Here is an 18525-nt window from a genome sequence, read left to right as displayed (position 1 = left end):
ATGACTAGCTTGGTACATGGGGCAAGAGTAATCGATACTGTTTATTTTGACTTTCCTAATGGTTCTGATACTGTCTCCCATAGCATCCTCATATACAAGCTGATGAAGTATGGACTAGATAAGTGAGGTGGAATGAAAATTGACTGAACTGGCAGACTTGGAGGGCTGCGTCCAATGCACAAAGTTCAGCTGAAGGCCGATGACTAGTGGAGTGCCCCTGGGGTCAACAGTGGGCCCAATATAGCAAAACATCTTCATTAATGATTTGGATGAAGGGACAGAGAGCACCCTTGGCATGGCTGCAGATGACAGAAAACTGGGAGAAGTGGTTAACAGGCCAGATGGGTGTTCTACTTTTCAGAGGGACCTCAGGAGGCTGGAGAAACAGGCTGACAGGAACCTCATGAAATCCAGCAAAAAGTAATGTGAAGTCCTATAAACTGGGGAGGAATAACCCCATGCACCAGTACAGGCTGAGGGCCAACCAGCTGGACAGCAGCCTTGCAGAAAAGGCCCTGGGGAGCCAGTGGACAAGTTGACAATGAGCCAGCAGTGTGCCCTTGCAGCAAAGGCCAATGGCTCCCTGGGCTGCATTAGGCAGAGCGTTGCCAGAAGGTCGAGGGAGGGGATCCTTCCCCTCTACTCAGCACTGGAAGGAAACATCTGCAGTGCTGGGCTCCCAGTACACAAGAGACATGGACATACTGGAGTAAGTCCAACAAATGGCCATTAAGATGATTAAGGGATTGGAGCATCTGACATACAAGGAGTGAGACCGAGAGCTGGGACGGTTTAGCCTTGAGAAGGGAAGGCTCAGGCTGGGGGGTCAGGGGAGGGAAATCTCATCAATAACCATATGTATGTGGTGAGATGGAGTAAAGGCAACGGAGCCTGACTCTTTTCAGTGGTATCCAGTGAAAAGACAGGCAAAGGACACAGACTGAAATACAGAAAATTCCATTTAAACCTAAGAACCACCCCCCCCCCCTTTTTTTTTTTCTTTTCTTTTTTTAAACACTGTGAGGGTGGTCAAACACTGGAACAGGCTGTCCACAGAGACTGTATAGTATTTGTCTTTGGATATATTAAAAACTGAATTGGGCATGGCTCTGAGCAACTTGCTCTAGTTGATCCTGCTTTGAGCAGGAACAGTGGACTAGATTTCCAGAGGTCCCCATCAACCTCCATGATTTCATGATTCTGTGAATTTTGGGGCCATGTTTTCAGCTGCTGTGAGGCATCATACCTCACTTCTTCATGTAGAACAGCAGATATTTTTTGCAACCTTAACAGCACTTAAGACAGAGCAACTTGCAAGTCAAACAGCTCTGGAAATTTTGCATTTCTGCTCCTAACACAAGACTCAAGAGCAGCAGGAAAATTTCAGGGAAGACACTCAGATCCTACAAACAGTAACCACTGCTAACAGACTGACTCCCTGAAAAACCCTCAGAACCTGCGTAAGACATGGCAGGATTGATCTGCACAGCAAAATGAGGATCCACATCATAACCACACCCATGTAAACAAGCAGGAAGATGCTACCTCCAAACATACTCCCAAGCATCTCCCACCCTTCTGAATGATCCAAGTTCCTGAATATTTCCTCTCCCCACACACTACTCCGCAGGCCCAGCCTGATTACAGGTAGCTCCTTCACACCAAACCCATTTAATTTTTGCACTAAGAGAATCCCTTACACAAAGCAAGCAAATGGGGGCCAAATGGAGACCAAAGCTACAGCAGTCAAGGACACTTCTAAACACGAGGGGAATCCCTCTGCTAGGAAAGCCTAAAAAGCAAAGCACAGCAACACCATAGACCAGTATAGGACTGGCAGCTGAAGAAAGCGCTGAATCAGACAGAAGGGGCCAAAGCTAAATTTTGTAAGCACAGAAGGGCTTAATGAAAATGTACCCAACTCAGAGTCAGTACTGCCAGTTTCCTGCTCCTCTGCAACACCCCTTAAACCCTCTTTGCTCCCAGACAGGACAGACAGGTGATTTGCTACCCACAACAGCAAACGCCCATCACCTGAGTCACCATGAGAGACACAGCACTGCTACTTGACACGTCAGCTGCTAATGGTCTCCAGCTTTCTCTCTGCTACCATAATTCTGGCTGCATTAAGACTGAAGGAAAACTCTCCAAAGGAATGACTGTAAGAGGATGCTCTTACCTTTCTAGTCGCTTGTTGCTCAGCTGCTGGATTTGCTCCTGCTGCACTGCTGTAAGCGGAGTGTAGAGGCTTTTGGAATTCAAGCTCTGAAACTGAAGACAAGTTCACTTTAAAACCTGTGCCCTTGGGTGTCCTCTGCACCCTCCCAAGGGCATCCTCCAGGGGGACCCAGCACATGCTGACAAACACATGTGCCTGGGACTGCTGGAAACCACAAACGATTAGGAGAACCTATCTGCATGTTTAAAAACAAAGCTATACAACTGTTCTTCTGCTACTTTTCAGGGCTCAGAGGAATAGGTTAAATTAAGAACCATTCCACCAGGCAAATGAGGGTACAGCACAGGTGTATGTGTCATTGTCTTACATTTCAGTCTCTGCAAAAGAAGACATTTAAGAGACCCCAAGTGTTCTACTGGCATTAATAAACTATGCTTCACTATTTCTGCCATCTAAGGAAGGAAAAGTTGTTCTACTTCCTATAAGTGAGATAAAAAGAAAGGCAAGGGATTCAACCAAAATGACAAAAGTGAGAGGCATGCACAGACCTTATTCCTTTCCTATTACTTAACTGTTTTTGCTCCCAGGACAAATGACACGATATATTCACTGGATTCTCGTGCTTCAGGGATCCCATTTGCCTCAAACACCTTCTGCCAGTAGTTGACCGCATCAGTGGCAGTTACGAGCCCAGGTCTTGCACTGCAGCTCTGCCTCAGAGGTAACCGCTTTGGACTGAGGATAGGACCTTTACTTTGACTCAATCCCCCTGGCAGGCACAGAGGTGAGAGACCCAACAACCTCCTGAGCAGTGGGTGGGTGAGGCATCTCATTGTCGTGAAATCAGTTGCTGCCTTCCACATGTGTTCCTCATTACCATCAGCTGATCTAGTCAGTGCTGAGACTCACAGGACATTTGGTGCTACCACAAGCCACTGTGGCTAAGCACCAGCTGACCACAGTCAGTGGATTCTCCTCAGGGCAGCATGAAAATGGCACTGGTTTGCAGCTCCTCGGGTCTAGAAAAGAAGGCAAGAGTACAGCCTGAATCCCTTGGGCTAGCAAATCACTGGTTCCCCTCTGACAGAATGCAGACTGCTTGCCCTAATCCCAGCCCACAGGTACAAAACCAACTACTCACACCCTAAGAGTAACAGAGGATCACCCCAAGAAAAGACTCAGGTGACAGGTAACCAGCTCTGCCACTGCAACCCATTTCTTCACAGAGCTGCCCATCTCCACAGGCCAGAGCTACTGGGCAGCCAGTTCGTGCCCATGGGAGGGTGGAAGCGAGCGTGCCTACACACAGGCACAGCACTCCTGCCTGTCCTTGGTCCCAGAAAGCCACAAACACAGCAACCTTCAGCTCCAGCCCTTGGCTCTCCACCCCATGGGCAGGTCACCCTGGTTCCCTACAAGAAGACCTTCAGCCTTCTGCTAATTTATTTCTTTTATTCTTCTCTCTTTTCATAAACCACAAGGCCTAGGTTAGTGGGTGTGCTCACAGAAGATCCTGACTCCACGTGTCAAGGGTCTCCCACACTCGCACCATCCCCAGAGAACAGACAAGGGGCCACAGAGCCTGGGCTGAGCTACTAAGAGCAGAGGAAGGAGAAAAACTCGTAAGGTACAACTAAAGGGAAGAGAAACAGTTGAAAGATGCGAAGGCCAGAAAAGGCAAACCCTGCCAGAGAGAAGTCAGTCTCTTAAAGGAGAGAACAAGCAGAGGGGGAAGAAAAACAAACAAGATGACTGCAGGAGACAAAGGGAATGAAACTTTACAAAACAGCTGCTGCATATCACACTTGGAACTGTGTGAGACAAACAGAACAACAATCCCACTTTCCTGCTGTGATCCATCAGAGATGAGTGCCCCCCTCCCTTCTGACTCACAGTCCCTGGAGCCACTGTGGGTTTCCCTGAGCACCCATTTCCATTCCTTTATTGATGGCTGCTTTTCATCACTGTCTCAGAGAGGCCACAATCTCCCCCCCTCCAATTCCTCCAGAAAACCACCAAACAAAATACCTCTCCAGAGCAGCTGGCAGCACCCAGGGTGGGTGGCTCTCCGTGCTGTAGGAGTGCTGCTGCAGGGAGATCTGGGTCAGCTCCCACCTGGGCACACTGAAGCCCCACAGCAGCCCTGGACCCTGCTGCACCAGGCACCTGCACAGGCAGCAACATGGGGCCTGCCCTGCTCTTGCTGCACAGTGAAACTGTGGGAAGTCAGGCCTCGACTGCCCTCCTTTGCAAAATCAAACCAAACAGAGCCCAGGGAAGCAGCAGAGGGAATACCATGCAGCAAAGATCTCAAGATTGGCTTACCTCCTAGCAAAAGGGTTGGTGCTCTAAGAGCCCAAGGATCCCCTTCTTACCACCTTCATTACCCCCAGCAGAGATAAACTGCCCCTATGAAAACTTGCCTTTATCTTATGTATAAGCAGTCTGACAGCTACAGTCTTTACCCAAGCAGTTCCCCACTCCCTGTTTTGGGGATACTGCCACAAGAGGAACACTAAAGGAACAAAACATTAACCATTAGTATTCTTAGGGAGGCAGATAAGACTTAATTGGCCATGGCTAGAACAATGCTGCCACTACTGTCATTATTAATAAAGGAGAGCAGCTACTGATGTGAAGTCCCTGCCAAGAACAGTCCCTGTATGCTACTACTTGGTGCAAATACCTGTTTGCACACAGGTGGGGAATACACTTTTTTTCCTGCAGTTCTGTGGTTTAGTCCATTCAACCCCCGGTTCCCCACTCACTGCAGTCACCGCTGGCTGCCGAAGGGCACGGCCTGTCCCGCTCTCGGCCCCTGCCCCACGTTCCCTGGCTCACCCGCAGGCTCGGGCAGGAGCTGGGCCTGGCGCCACCCGCAGGCTCGGGCAGGAGCTGGGCCTGGCGCCACCCCAGTCCAACCTTTCCGCGGCTGGGGCAGCAGTCAGCCCCGCCGGCCGCCCCGGGGGGATGTAGCGGGGGGTACAAGTCCCCATTTGCCAGCCAGGAAGCTGACACCCCCCCCCCCCCCCCCCCCCCCCCGCCTCATCTCCGTGACCGGGTGGATCTCCGGCGGTACAGGAACCCCGCAGAGCACCGCCGGGACCGGAGTCCGGCCTTCCCTGCACACGCCATACCCTGACCAATGCCAGGCGCCCCGCCTGGCCTGCACAGCGGCGCTGCCCGCCGGGTCCCTTCACCGGGGCGGCGGCAGGCCCGGGGACTCCTCAGAGGCGGGCGAGCGCGCCCGCCCAGCGACACCTCACCTCACCTCACCTCACCTCACGGCTACCGCCACCAGCGAGGCTGGAGGCGCAGCCGGCTCCCACACCTCAGTCTGAGGCGGGGGGGGGGGGGGGTGTGCTCGCGGAACGGGTGCGGAGGGAAGGGCCGCACAGCCGAGACGCTCCCGCCGCTCACCGAGCGCCGCCACACCGCCCGCCCGCCACCGCCCCACACCACGAGTGACAGGCGCGCTAGCCAATCGCAAGCCGAGGCCTGCGGGCGCCGGCCAATCGCCTGGGGCGCAGAGCGGCGGGGCGGGGCCGCCGGCCGTGCAGCTGTGCGCGCGGAGCTGAGGCGCCCGGCCCGGCCCGGTCCGGCCCGGCCCGCCCCCCGCGGGCAGCGCGGCCCCGCGGCCGAGGGCGCGGCCCCCCGGCGGCCCCACCGCCGGCGGCGCTCCGGGGGGACCGGACGCCTCAGCGGGGAGCGCTCAGTAAGTGCCGGCCCTGGCGGGCCGGGGGCGCCGGCGGGCAGCGGCCGCCCCGGTGGGGGGGGCGCGGCGCTGTAACGTGGCTGCCTCCGGGGAGGGGCGCAGCGGCGGGCTGGGCGGCGGGGGCGGCCGGCCGCACCGCACCGCACCGCCCCGTCCCGTGCCGCTGGGCCGCGGCCTCCCGGTGGCGGGGGAGGGCGGGCGACCCCGTCCCGCGCTGTGCCCGACCCCGTCCCGCGCTGTGCCTGACACCGTCCCGGTCGCGGCCGCCCCGGCGAGGCCCGCCCAGCCCCGGCCGGGCCGGGCGAGGCGGAGCGCTGCGGGCGGCGGGCGGGGAGCGCAGGCAGCATTGCGGCATGGAGCCGGCGGCGAGCCCCGGGGCTGATCCCGCAGCGCCTGGGTAGCGTTGCGTAGCGGGAAGGGCCGTACGACCCGTTATCCGCCTGGAAACTTCTCCCCGGGACGGGGAAAGTGACTTCGCGCAGGGGCAGAGTCCCGCGGCCAGGCGGGGGGCGGCACTGCCCAGGGGGGCTGGGGGCCGGCGCGGTTGCTTGTGCTTCAGTTTTCCATCGGCGCGGGGCCGGAGGAGCGGTGACGTTGCTGGGAGTGTCCCCAGGCCGGTGCCGGGGCCCGCGGCGCCCCGCTGGCAGCCGGAGGGTGACAGCTGAAGGGCTGCGGGACAGCGGGCACAGGCGGCCGGGGCTTCCCCCCACCCCGGGGCCTGACCAGCCCTGCCCCAGCGGGAGAGGAAGCCACAAGTTCACACACTGGGCAGCCACATCCCATAGCCAACAGCGACCCAGTGCTGCTTCCATTGCTGAATTTACTAGAGATGCTTCATCTCGGTGAAGTAATGCAGAAAAAATACTAGTTATTATTTGCCTTCTTCATCCAGAGACCCCGTGACCCGTCTTCATCCCTGTGACACAAACCTCTATTCCTGTCATAGCTGAGAGGAAACTGAAGCGCAGAGATTAAAACCAAGACTCAGAAAAGCCAGCAGCCTCAAGCTAGTGCCTGACATGGTGTTCTGCATCTCAGAGGTGTTGGCCACTGCAGTGCCTATCAGAGACCAGTTTGGAATTGCTGGCTTAGGACACAAGTGTGTTCCCAGACCCAGCAGAGCCCAGCACAGAGCGGTCCTGGCTGTGTGAGCAGCTCTGTTGGTGCAGGCAATGGAAGAATGCCAGCTCGCAGCAGCTGAGGATCTGGTTCCTCTTCTGTTCTATTTGTGCATGGACGATGCTGAAACCTGCCAGCGATAGGTAGTAGCTGACCCTGGCCCTAGAGCAGCCATCAGAGACTTGGAGTGTGCCCAGCCTGCAGATCAAACTTCCAGCACCAGGATGACAACTGGGAAAGGAAGGTGGTGGGAAAGATCATCCACCCCCAGCTCTACCATTGTCAGTCATGGGCCCTGGGCCGTACTTGCAGCCAGCCTCTCCATCTGGCCCTCTGAAACCTGGATCAGAAGGGGCTTGGGAACAGAAATACCCTCATCTGGACCTGGAACTAGTTGTCTAAGCCATGTCAAACCTTTCATACAGGATTGCTTTTAGAGCTAGGTCTCTGGGCTTGGGAATCCTTCAGCATGGACAGGACCCTGAGAGGATGAACAAGAGCCTCCATTCCCACTTGACTAAATCTTCAGCTGGCTAATTTTAACCTTGCCTAACTTTATTCAGAGGAGCAATGCACAGCAGCACAGTGTGTGGTCCATACAGAAAGGGTCTCACCCAAAGGCTTGGTATCACCTTCAACATCCAAGTTCCAGTGGTTTTTCCAAAACTGACACTGCATTGAGTTTTGTTTCCAAAATTCTGGAGCTGTTCAAGCTCTAGAGCCATACCTTGCAAAGCCCTTAGGCCTGCTTCACTCCTTTCACTTAGGCTCTTTTTCTACTTTTTGTTTCCTTGGTGGTGGCTTTTTTTTTAAAATGTGAATTACAGTCATGGAGAGTTTCCCTGAATAGCACAAATCAATGATTCTCTCAGCAGCTGCCCACTCTGCCCAGTAACCTGCTCAACAGTTCCTTCCCTTTCCCTGCTGGGCTGTAGCTGCTGTTGCTGTTGTGGCACTCGCATCTCATATTTGCCATCTTTGTGCCCAAGTGTCCACTACACCTGAGCTCCGCTGTGATCAGTAATAGCTGGGGAAATCCAGGTGCCACATGGTTTAAACTAGGCGTGCATGGTGGTCAGTGAAGGACACGCTCCCTTTCCGCTGCAATGAACTCAGCCCTCAGCATGATGTTAGGTGGGACCAGGCCAGAACTGTTTTCTTCACACTTCTCTAGAAATTCATGGGAGTTTGACAGCTCCCACAGGCTCCCAGGCACTTCAGAATCCCCCAGCAACTCCTGCTTCGCAAAGTTGTTCACAGGGAGCTGTGAGACAGATGCTGTGTGTCTGGTCAGCGATTTACCTGCTCAGGGAGATGCAGGACAAGTGCTGTGCAAGCCAAGGTGGCTACTTGGGTTGCTTACTGACCACGGGGCAGCCTGGTGCTGTTTGCCTGGTGTGACTTCTCCGCTTCAGTTGTTAGTGACAGATGTTAATCACACTGCTTAATGCAGTTGTGGACAGCAGTAAGGTGTCACAGTAATGGGAACTGTGCAATAACCTTGCCTAGAATAGAACAGAGTGGAGCAGAACAATGGCTCATTTCTCTTTGCAGGCACATCCTTTCTATTCAGAGCTCATTAACCCCTATGTCCCGGCTGCATTCCAGTCCAGAGATGTAATGTCTGCTAAACTGCAGAGAAATTACCAGAGGACTGCTACAGTAGTTCTCATGGTCGGCACTGCTCCGGTCCAGAGGTAGCTGCATTTTCATGGAAGCAATTGCTGAACTAATGTTATACACAGTGGTTTTATAAACCAAGTTGTGCAAATACTTCCCATAGGATCATCCCATGGTGTTTTGCAACTCCTGATCATTTGCACAACTGAAGCATGAAGCAATTAAAGCCTTTCATGTTTTCAGCATGAATAGATCTATCAAATTTCACAACTCCAATCCAAAATTGGACTCATTTTGAAATTAATATTGATAATTAGCAGTGCATGACTAAGATTGAGTGGGTGCTTTCATGGGGGACTTGAGAGAGACTTCCTGTCTTTAGTAGCAGATGGGGGACCGGTGCAACCCCCTGCTTTAAGGAAGCTGCCTTTCCAGAGCGTGTGGGCTGAGGGACAGCAGGGCAATGGATGGTGCAGTGAGGCGATGGATACTGCACAGACTTACCAGTCACCAGTGACTACCTCAACAGGGAAGTCCTACTTTGGATTCAATAAAAAGCATCCTGAGATACGGATGCCTCATAGCTGAGTGCCATTTTATTGGATGTGTTCCCACTGATAAACTTAAGGGCATCCATATAACTTTCCAAAAATTAAAAGCAAGAGGCAGGAGCAGGAAAACGCTGTGTCTCCCAGGGTGGATAGAAGCCATCTGCCTCAGCCTGAGGCAGACCAAAGACAGGGGTTCTGAGGTTGTTCCCCACACAGATCTGCCAAGTGCCTGCAAGGAGGCAGAGCTGAAGCAGCGAGGGGAGAGCATATCCCTGACTTAAAGTGAATCAGGCATGACTTCAGGGGCTCTCAATACCCTTGAAAAATCTTTCTCTTATTTTGAGTGGGCATCTGTGAGCTGCTCTCAAAAATTGTACTAGTGAATTGGGAAGCTTTGGAAAAGGTTGTGCCTGTCCCTAAGAGCTCTGTGCTGTTCATTTGTTCTCATTCTTTCCTAGGCAGAGACCAGTGTGAAGAAAAACAATCGGCAGTGATGCTACAGGATAGGTCTCGCATGAGGGTCCTTGATACGAAGGGCAGCTCTCCGCTTCTGTAGCTGATGGGTGAGGACAACAGCTTGGTACAAGGAGCTACCAAGAGCTGGCAGGATGAGTTACAGCTCACCCTCTGTGCATGACTTGTATCACAGCACCACCGCCACGGCCAGGCCAGACCCAAGGACAACTCTGGATGTGACTGTACCGGAAACAGCGACCATAAGCCCTGAGACTACCAGTTTCAACAGCACTAAAATCCCAGATGTGGCCAGCACTGGACCCAGCATGAGCACAATGCTGCTGTCCTTTGGGATCATTACTGTGATTGGGTTGGCTGTAGCTATGGTAAGAGAGCCCTGCTAAATATTTCTGTGTCTTGAGGGTGGAGCGTGGCAAAGGGGCTCTAGGACTGATCTGGGTTGAATAATTAATTTGCATTCTACTAAAGGCTCACCCAGAACTGCTGGGAACTGAGATCCCTTTGTTTTTAAGGCCTTTATCCAGTGCTCCAGTATTTCTGCAGTCTCCCTGAGGTCAAGTCTGAACGGGATGCTCAGCAGGCCTAGAGGAAGCCATATGTAGTATCAGTATTTATTTTTAATAGCAATAGGAAGTTCAGTTAAAAGAACACAAAGCAGATTCTGTTCTGACTTGTTAACTGGAACAGCTGCATTGATTTAAACCTTGTCAACACGGGGCACCTGGCCAGAAAAGTTCATCTAAATTGACTTCTAAAGCAGACTGTTGAAACCACGTTAATCTCCCCTGTGGACATGCCTTTTTGAATTAAAGCGGCCTGAATCCATTTTAGCTAGACTGATTCTGGACTGCATTTCCAAGGTTCTGCTTGCTGGGTATCAGCAAAGGCCTTGAGGATTTGCTGCGTACCTAACCTTGCCATTAATGCCGTAGGCAGAAGCTTTCAGAAACTATAGTTCTGGGCCCGACACAAGCACTGCAAGTGCTGCAGTTCTTTTGATATATAACCAGATCATTTACCTGTCAACAGAGAACAGAAGGTAGCGGCAAGCTCCCATTCCTTGTATGAGGAAGAGCTTCACTAATACAACCGGCAGAGGAGCCTACAGAAAGGGACTACTGCAAAATTTCATTGCAGGCCCAAGGAGGAGTTTTTCCAAAAGCCCCTAAGAGAACCTGGAAACATTATCCTGGAAACGGTCATAAGTTCCCAAGAGCAACATCCAGCGTTTGTAGTTCTCAGAACAAGGCTCTGGAGGCCAAAAGCCTCACTTTCTTCTCAGCGCAGCCACTCTTACTGGCTGACACGAGGCAAGTCACTGAGCATGCCCTCTTTGCTTCTTCCCTTTATACTGGGGAGGGGGTAACAGCACTTCTACACTGTAGGAAATCTACAGATGAAAACCACCAAGGGAAGGTTCTTCATCCATTCTTAAATTGCAACATACGTCCTGCAGAAGTGTGCTGAGCTACACCTAATACTCTTACTACTACTAACACATCTGATAACAGGCCACTCAAGCACTTAGTGTCAGACGTGATGTGCTACTGAGCTTACACTGATGCACATGAAATTTCATTTTCAGCTGTCACTTCTCCCTTCTCACTGCTTTGGTGCACAGTGACACCAGACTTGCTACACCTCCTTTGTGCCCTGTGCCCAAAATTTCTTTTCTCAGCTGTTCCCCATCCTACTGGGACTGTTGTAATGATAGTTTTCTTTCTCCTTCAGGTTCTGTATATCAGGAAGAGGAAGAGGTAAGTAACATCTGTTGTTGGCTGAAGGGAACTCAGTGCTTCAAAATGCAGAGAGAGCTAGGAAGGAGACAGGGAGATGGGGGGAGTGTAAGGGATGGCTGTCTGAGAACAAGCCTATGGGGAATCAGCTGTGTGTCAGTGCAGCAGGGGTAGGGACACTGCACTCTTGGTATTGGCCCACCTGAGCTTCAAAGACTCCTCTGCAGCTTTGGAAAGGAAAACATGGTTGAGCAGGAGGAGGTTAGGGATCCTGCAAACTCCTCATGCTTCATTTATGAGATGCACTAAAACAGAAGAAGGGGTTATGAGCGTATAAAGAAGCTGGGAACTCTGTCATGAGAGGTGTGGATCTCATGTTTCAGATGTTCCCAGATCACTGCTTTCCAACAGCCTGGGCCAGTAACACTGGCCTTGCAAGGCTGAAGGCGTCTTTAGCTGCAGTCACAGCAACTGGCAGCAGCACAGTGCAGAGATGGCAGCTTTCTAGCCCAAGACTTAGTGTCTTAATTTCCTTGTTCAGCTCCTGACTGAAAATAGAGAGGAGAGCAGCATGCAGGGAGACACACGTCTTGATTCTTCCTTCTCTGACAGCAGAGACACTGGTGAAGATCCATTAGATACGGTACCCCCTCCCTGCCTGACTCCCTGTGGCAGGCCTGGCCTAGCCATGGACCTTCAAGAAGTACTGCTGCCCACTGTAAAATTTCCAAGCCAGATCCTGAAGCCCAAATCTAGGCACAGGGGCAGCTAAAGCTTGGCCTGTGAACGTAGCACTGCTGGAGATAATGGCTGTGTTGGCAAACCCGTACAGATGCAGGGAGGGAATGTGTCATCCAACCACTTGCCAAAATAGATACTTGTGGTGACACTGCCAGTAACGGCTTGTGTGTTTCTCTCCCCCACCACCCGAAACTCAACTACAGCCTAAGGCAGGGCTCAGTGTTTTCACAGGAGCATGCCCACCCATCCATCCTCCCATCTCTGAGCTGCCCAGTTATTTAGGGAGACCCCTTGGGGTAATAGTTTATAGCTCTTGTCACTTGGAGCAATAATACAAGAGTAAGAACAGTCTGTCCACACACATCAGCCTCCTATGAGAATCTACGTCTTTCCTGTTTTCTATTTATTGTTATTATTTTCTATTTATTTTTATGTACTTTAACCCCAGAGTTAAAGTACTGCTCTTAGACGACTGGAGCTAAAAGTGGGCTTCTGCCGGCAGACAGCGTGACACGGCAGGACTGGCTGTGTGGGCAGAGGGACAGCGGAAAAGTCGCAAAATGTCTAGCCAGTATGTTCCACCGTCTCTTTTGTCCTACCACATAAAGCTTGATCTTTTAAGGTCTGCAGGAACTGAAATCCCTGTCTGATTCCTCTGTGCGTAATGCCTGCCAACATAGATTAGTGATGGCCATTAATCCCTGTAACTGCAGTCTGGGTACCTTCCACTCCTGCCAGCTGTGTGTAGTAGGTTCTTATCCTCATCCCTGCAGGACAGGACATGACCCTTATCCAGCAAGAGCAACAAAAGCAGGATCCCTGTGCAGCAGGAGAAGCAGTCTGCAGAAACCCTCAGCAGTGGGGTGGGGAAGGCAGCCTGAGCATCTGTCCTTCTCAACCAACCCTTTCCCTTCCCTCCCGTGGGCAGGTTGGAGAAGCTACGGCACCAGCTCATGCCCATGTACAACTTTGATCCCACCGAGGAACAGGATGAACTGGAGCAGGAGCTGCTGGAACATGGGCGAGATGCAGCATCTTCCCAGGCATCACAGAGCAAGGTAGGCAGTAGGGGCCAGCAAGTCTGTTACTACAACCACTAGTACCTGTACTGCTTTTGGTAGAGTCAAAGAGTTTCTGTACGATTAGGAAACCATGTAAGACCTCAGGAGGACTTCCCCCCCATCTTTGCCAGCCCTGGAGATAGGGGGCTTGAGCATTTTAGAGTGCTTAGGGTGGACTGAAGAGTTGGGCAACTAGGACAGAGAGCGGGGGAAGGCAAAGTGCTGGTTCTACTTGACTAGGAGAGAGAAAAGGGCAACTTTAGTAATTAAGGGTGAGTTTACTACAGTTTATCACTCTGGGCACCACAAGGGAGCAGTAGCATGAATGCCATTTTCTGGGAGATGGGGCTTCAGTGCCCACAAAGCACTGAGGCTCCTTTGCCCTGGCCCTGAAAAGCAAGTAGCTTCCAGCCAGTTTTAAGGTATTCCTGGTTTGCCTAAGATGCAAGTGTGGAACAAGGCCTTGCTGAGGGAGAGCCTGTAGTCATAACAGTAACTGTGCTGCAAGCCCTGAAGAATGCAGGCAGAAAGCCTGCACGTTGTTGTGGCATGGCACATCTGGTCTTGTCAGCACCTCCAGGCAACCTCGCCGGGCACAGAGCAGGCATGGCTCAGAAAGAGGAAAGGGAGGAGGGTTCTCTGTTTGAATTTGGGGAGGGAGGAATAAGGCTTTGCTTTGACCGCTTCTGAGTGTTCAAAGGCATGCAGCATGCTGAGAAAAAAGGTCCTCAGAGACCACTGACTTCCTACAGTTTTGAGTTAGGAAAGAGCTTGATGGCTTGGCCAGTTGTTTTTGGTTAATGGTCCAGAGGGGTCTTTGACAAGAGGCTATCCCCTTCCCCAGTGTACCAAGAGGTAGGAGCAATAGGGAAGAAGGGCTTCTCACCATGGTTTGCAGCCAGCTTCACAGTGTTTTCTCTTTTCTTTGTCACCACCACCACCACACAAAAAGCCTTTCTGAAAGACAGAGCCAGCAGGGATGGTTGGAACAGGTACGTCTCTTAGCCAGTGATGCAGCCTCCTCTTAGAGTAGACATCTCTCCTTTCTTGAATTCCTCTCCAGCTGCACTGTGTTGCCCGTGTCTTCCCTTGCTTTTCCAGTTCTGGGAGCAGGAGTTTTCCCAAACAGTTCTCTGTTTCCACACACTTTACACCTTCAGATAATCTGTAGCAAGCTTGGCATGAGCAGAAAGGGAAATAGGAGATAATAAATACAACTGTAATTAGAAAACATTTACCTCGAGACATGCTTCCCAACATGCTGAAGAGTACAAAGGAGATGTACGTGTCGGAATATGAAAGGTAGTCAACATATTCCATACACTGGTTTGGAAACCAAGAAATACTATTGTATAAAAGCAAAGGATCCTGTCCTCTGAGTAGCGCATGCTGGGAAAACATCAGATCCCTTTATTAGTGCACATAGAGGACTTCCCTTCAGGTAGTAAAGGGGGGAAATGACAAGGCCAGAGTTAAACTTAGCACAATAAAAGCAGATCCTTCCTATACAGGGACTGGCCAGCAGGATACCTCAGATCCCTCCAGAGCTTGCTAAGGCACAGATACCTCTGCTTCGAAAGTACGCAAGTTTAAAGGCTTAACATAATAAGAGAGAGAGAGTCTAAAACAGCCGCCAAAGTTCAGTCTATGGCATGTTTCCAGGCCTTCTTGATGTTTCAAGTCTTTTCATGCTGCCTTGTATATATAAATAGTGAGACCCAGTAATCCAATGATGTGGGGATTTTAAACTGGCATGGATGTGCTGACTTGCTCTCTGGCCTGTTCTGTTTTTCTGTCACAGCCTTGTTAATGCCATGTTAGTCAGTCAGCCTCCCCTTAGTAAGGGGCGGAATCTAGTTACAGTGCTGTGCAGTCTGTGCCCAAGCACACGCACCAGCGCAAAGGCAGACTTGCTGGGTCTCATCTTTCACTGCTTCAATGCAGATTCTGCTGACAAGTCAAGGAGCCCTCCAGAGACCCAGCCGTCTTGTGTTCACAGACGTTGCCAATGCCATCAATGCATGAACAATACCTGCCCCTGCTCTGGGATCGTGCTGAGACTGGGGAGGATGAAGCCAACAAACCAGTGACTTCCCGCAAGCATGGCCGATCCACTGAGCCCAGCTGGTCACCCTGTTGGTTTGTGTTACAAATGGGCACAAGCACTGGGAACTTTCATCACTTTGGGAAGCAAACCCTTTGTGATGGCAGTGGTGATTTTTTTGTGAGTCTGTTACCACTAAAAGGTCCTGAGCTCCAGTTTCTGGGCTGGTGCTGAGTGATACCATCTACCAAGCTGCGTGCTTAGGAACAGTGCCTGCTTTGTTGTAGATTAACTTGTCAGAGCACACGTGTGCGCTCTCTGGGTCAGGGAAGGAAGAGAGGTGCATGTTTCAGAGAGCTTCCCCATTGGCATTGTGCCACCAGACCCCAAGGAAAGTGATGAACCAGCCTCTCTGTGCTGGGACTGCAGCTTTGGGACATCCCGGAGGGGTGACTGGTAGCAAAGCCGCTTTGAGCAAGGAGGGCTGACACCCCTAACTGAGTGGTAATCTGGGGTTTGCCAGGGAAAACACATACCATGGGCTTATCTGCCTTGTGGCATGTGGGCTGCTGATAAATGTGCACCCCGGGTGATGTTGAAGTGTGGGGAATTCATTAGCTTTAAAAAGTGAAATGGTGAACATTTGGCTGATTACATCTTAACTGAGGAAGTGGCTGAATATCCCAAATTAGGGCGGCCGTACAGACAGCAGGCAATTCACACAGCTAGAGGCAGGGGGTGTCAGTGTCTGGCTACGTGACTCCCTGCCGCTGAGCTAGGAATAACGGTGCTTGGGCCACACAGAGGAGTCGAGTAGAACTGGGGTTCCGATACCATGTATCCCCCTCCTGCTTTGGCTCAGGGAAGTTTCTACAGTGCAGAGCGTTATCCAGAAAAAAGATTAAGCCTTGAAATATTTTCTTTTAAATAAGAAAAAACATGTATTGGCTCAACATTACAACAGCCCCATGTCTGCCCCCAGAGGTGACTGAACAGCTGGTTCGTGCTTCCTTACCTGCCAGGACCTGCAGTCAGAGCCTTCTCTTCTTCCTGCTGAAGGAAACACGGAGCTTTGTGTTAGCCGCTGCTCATGTCACCCGCTAATGCAGAAGGTGGGACTAGACAGGTAAGCCAGGAGTTTCCCTGTAACCCTGAAGCATCTCCCTGCCTGTGTGTCCTTCAGGGCTGCAGGAGGGAGAGAGCGTGAAGGGGTCTCTGGCCACCTTGGCATGCTGCAGTGTGGCATGGGGACTGTCCTCAGCAGAGCCTTTTGGTGGCCACCAGCCCTGAGTGCTGCAGGCCAGCACGGCGGCCAAGGGCCAGCAGCAGAGCCTGCATGCAAGCATCAGTGCCCAGCCATGCACTGATCACCTCCTGGTTTTTTTGCAGTACATGCATTTGTCAGTCAGGTCATATTCCATCCACAGCACCAGTCAAAAGGGAATGAGGGCAAGCCAAAATTTGAATGCAGATCTAAAGGCAGGCTTGATGCAAGGAGAAGTTTCACTGAGTGGCAATCCAGGTATAGTATGCTTTGTTGCAAGTTTGGACCTGCCAGTTAGTTTTTGTTCTCCCGAATAATTTTTTTTTCCTCCCCATTGATTTTTTTTCCTGTATTTATTAAATGCAGACTTTTTCCTGGGCATGTGCCACTGACCCCTGCAGTGCACAGTTCCTTACCAGCCCTCCCTCCCTCACTGACACAGCTTCCCTCATGGCAGTTTTGCAGGGCTAAGTCGCATAAAATTTTGAGCATCCTTCTTTCCTTTTAAAACCAGGGAGTTCTGGGAGCATATTAGGGTTGGGAGTGTCATCACCTGATCTGGCAGGAGGCACTCCCAGGCTGCTGGTTGTTGCTGGTGTTTGCACTCCAGGGATACTGTTGGAAGGAAGGTGTGTGGGTACAAATACTCAGCGTAATCTGGCTTAGGTCCTTAGAATTTGGACACTACCCGTGGGTCTTTCCAGAGGTTATGCCTCTGTGACCAGCTGAGAGCAACTGCATCCCACCCCACACACATGCACACTTACCCCTCCTCCAAGCACTCCCTGAGGGCGGCCAGCCACAGAGACATCAGATTGCTCCCTTCAGCAGCTGGCATGTCACTGCCTGTCACGCTCCCACGCTCTGCAGCAGGACAGGGATGCAAGCAGCAGCAGGGGTGCATGGCTGTCCTAAATTGCAATGTTTCCTCTAGAACTCTTAGGGTGGGAACTTCATTTGTTGTTTTAAACTCAATAAAAGGCAAGTGTAAGCTGAGCTGTTTCTTCAAACCAACAGCCTACTTTGTGCTCTTTACCCAACTCCATGTGCTGCCCAGGCAGCTGCCAAGCAGTGCATCTGCCAGCTCAGGTGCGAAAACACGCACCCTGTTCCACATTAATGCTGAGATGTATCTTGTATAACAAACATACCTACAGAGGAGTTCTCTTTAACCATTCTTCCTGTAATGGTAGGCTTTGTCCTGTGATGACTGCCCTTAGATTAAAGCAGTACAGATAATAAGACTAAGAGAATATTACGGGTATTTGCTGGGCTTGTACTGGAGTATTCTTTTAGTTCAGTAGCGCCTCCTCTCACAGTTCTTGGAAGTATATGTACAATTTAGCAGAAGCATTATGATGTAATTTAATTCAAGTGTTTCTGTGTTTTAAGCATTGAAATATAATTAAACTATTTACATGAAATCTAGTGTAATTGTCTTTTTTTCCCCCCCATCATTGCATTTTCCACAGAAAACTGCTGGAGTGTATCCTCAGTACCTGTTGGTAATTTGTATGCAGTGAATTCCCCTACTCTTTCAAAGACTGAAGTAAGTGTGAAAAACTTGGAAGGACAAGCTCTGTGGGGGTCAAGGTTTAGTGCTCCACATCATGGAAACTCAGACCTCTTCAGGAAGGCTTGGTGCTTGGTGGAAAAGTTGGGAAGGCGGGAGCTTCCAGCCTAGCAGGTCCTAGGCATCCAGAGAGCAGAAAGACAAATTCCAACTTGTCTGTTTGCCGTGTTATCCTTTAACCAGCTGAATTCCTGGACAAAGTAGGGGTTCATCAACTCACCTGCAGCTCTGTCCATGATAGCCCGGCCACACTGGGTTGAACATTGTGGGCAGCAGCATTGGCAGCTCCATGGTGATATTGTTGGCATATTTCAGATTTGCTTTCGGCCTCATCTTCTGGCCCACAGACCCAAAACTTTGGACTGGTTAGGAAAGCTGTCAGATTAACTGAAGAGGCTATGCACAGGAACAGAATTAATTGTATAAAAGGCTAAATAGTTGTATG

The 18525-nt window shown here is 51.2% G+C and overlaps 2 protein-coding genes across 13 annotated transcripts in view; one reads left to right on the top strand and one right to left on the bottom strand.

Annotated features, from left to right (window-relative positions):
- HEMK1 (HemK methyltransferase 1, mitochondrial release factors N(5)-glutamine) overlaps positions 1-5587 on the bottom strand; it is a 35471-nt gene extending 29884 nt beyond the window's left edge. For 3 of the 7 annotated variants that reach the window (XR_012624737.1, XM_074836461.1, XM_074836466.1), the window contains exons 1-3: positions 5461-5587; positions 2752-3198; positions 2180-2271 (exon numbers count right to left, since the gene is read on the bottom strand). Coding sequence is in view for 6 of the 7 variants with exons in the window: in XM_074836461.1 (XP_074692562.1) it covers positions 2180-2271; positions 2752-3042 (383 nt within the window). In the remaining variant the exon portion in view is untranslated. Of the gene's footprint in view, positions 1-2179; positions 2272-2751; positions 3539-4207; positions 4993-5455 lie in introns of those variants that run through there. The other 4 variants (XM_074836465.1, XM_074836464.1, XM_074836462.1 and 1 more) reach the window with 4 other exon arrangements.
- A 192-nt stretch (positions 5588-5779) lies between these two features.
- C11H3orf18 (chromosome 11 C3orf18 homolog) lies at positions 5780-17931 on the top strand. Of its 6 annotated transcripts, XM_074836454.1 has the most exons (8): positions 5780-5894; positions 9643-9747; positions 9834-10026; positions 10799-10971; positions 11393-11418; positions 13067-13196; positions 14152-14191; positions 15144-17931. In XM_074836454.1, exons 3-8 carry the CDS (start codon positions 9967-9969, stop codon positions 15222-15224), a joined length of 510 nt encoding a protein of 169 aa, XP_074692555.1. In that variant the 5' UTR covers positions 5780-5894; positions 9643-9747; positions 9834-9966; the 3' UTR covers positions 15225-17931. The 6 variants fall into 6 exon arrangements, with proteins under 6 accessions (XP_074692555.1, XP_074692554.1, XP_074692556.1 ...); XM_074836453.1 differs by having other exon boundaries at positions 9643-10026; XM_074836455.1 differs by lacking the exons at positions 10799-10971; positions 14152-14191 and having other exon boundaries at positions 15199-17931.
- The last annotated feature ends 594 nt before the right edge of the window (positions 17932-18525 follow it).

The sequence above is a fragment of the Strix aluco genome, chromosome 11 (assembly GCF_031877795.1).
Source record: "Strix aluco isolate bStrAlu1 chromosome 11, bStrAlu1.hap1, whole genome shotgun sequence".
Lineage (NCBI taxonomy): Eukaryota > Metazoa > Chordata > Aves > Strigiformes > Strigidae > Strix > Strix aluco.
The sequence above is the reverse complement of the archived record's forward strand: the minus strand, read 5'-3'. Positions and strand labels throughout refer to the sequence as shown.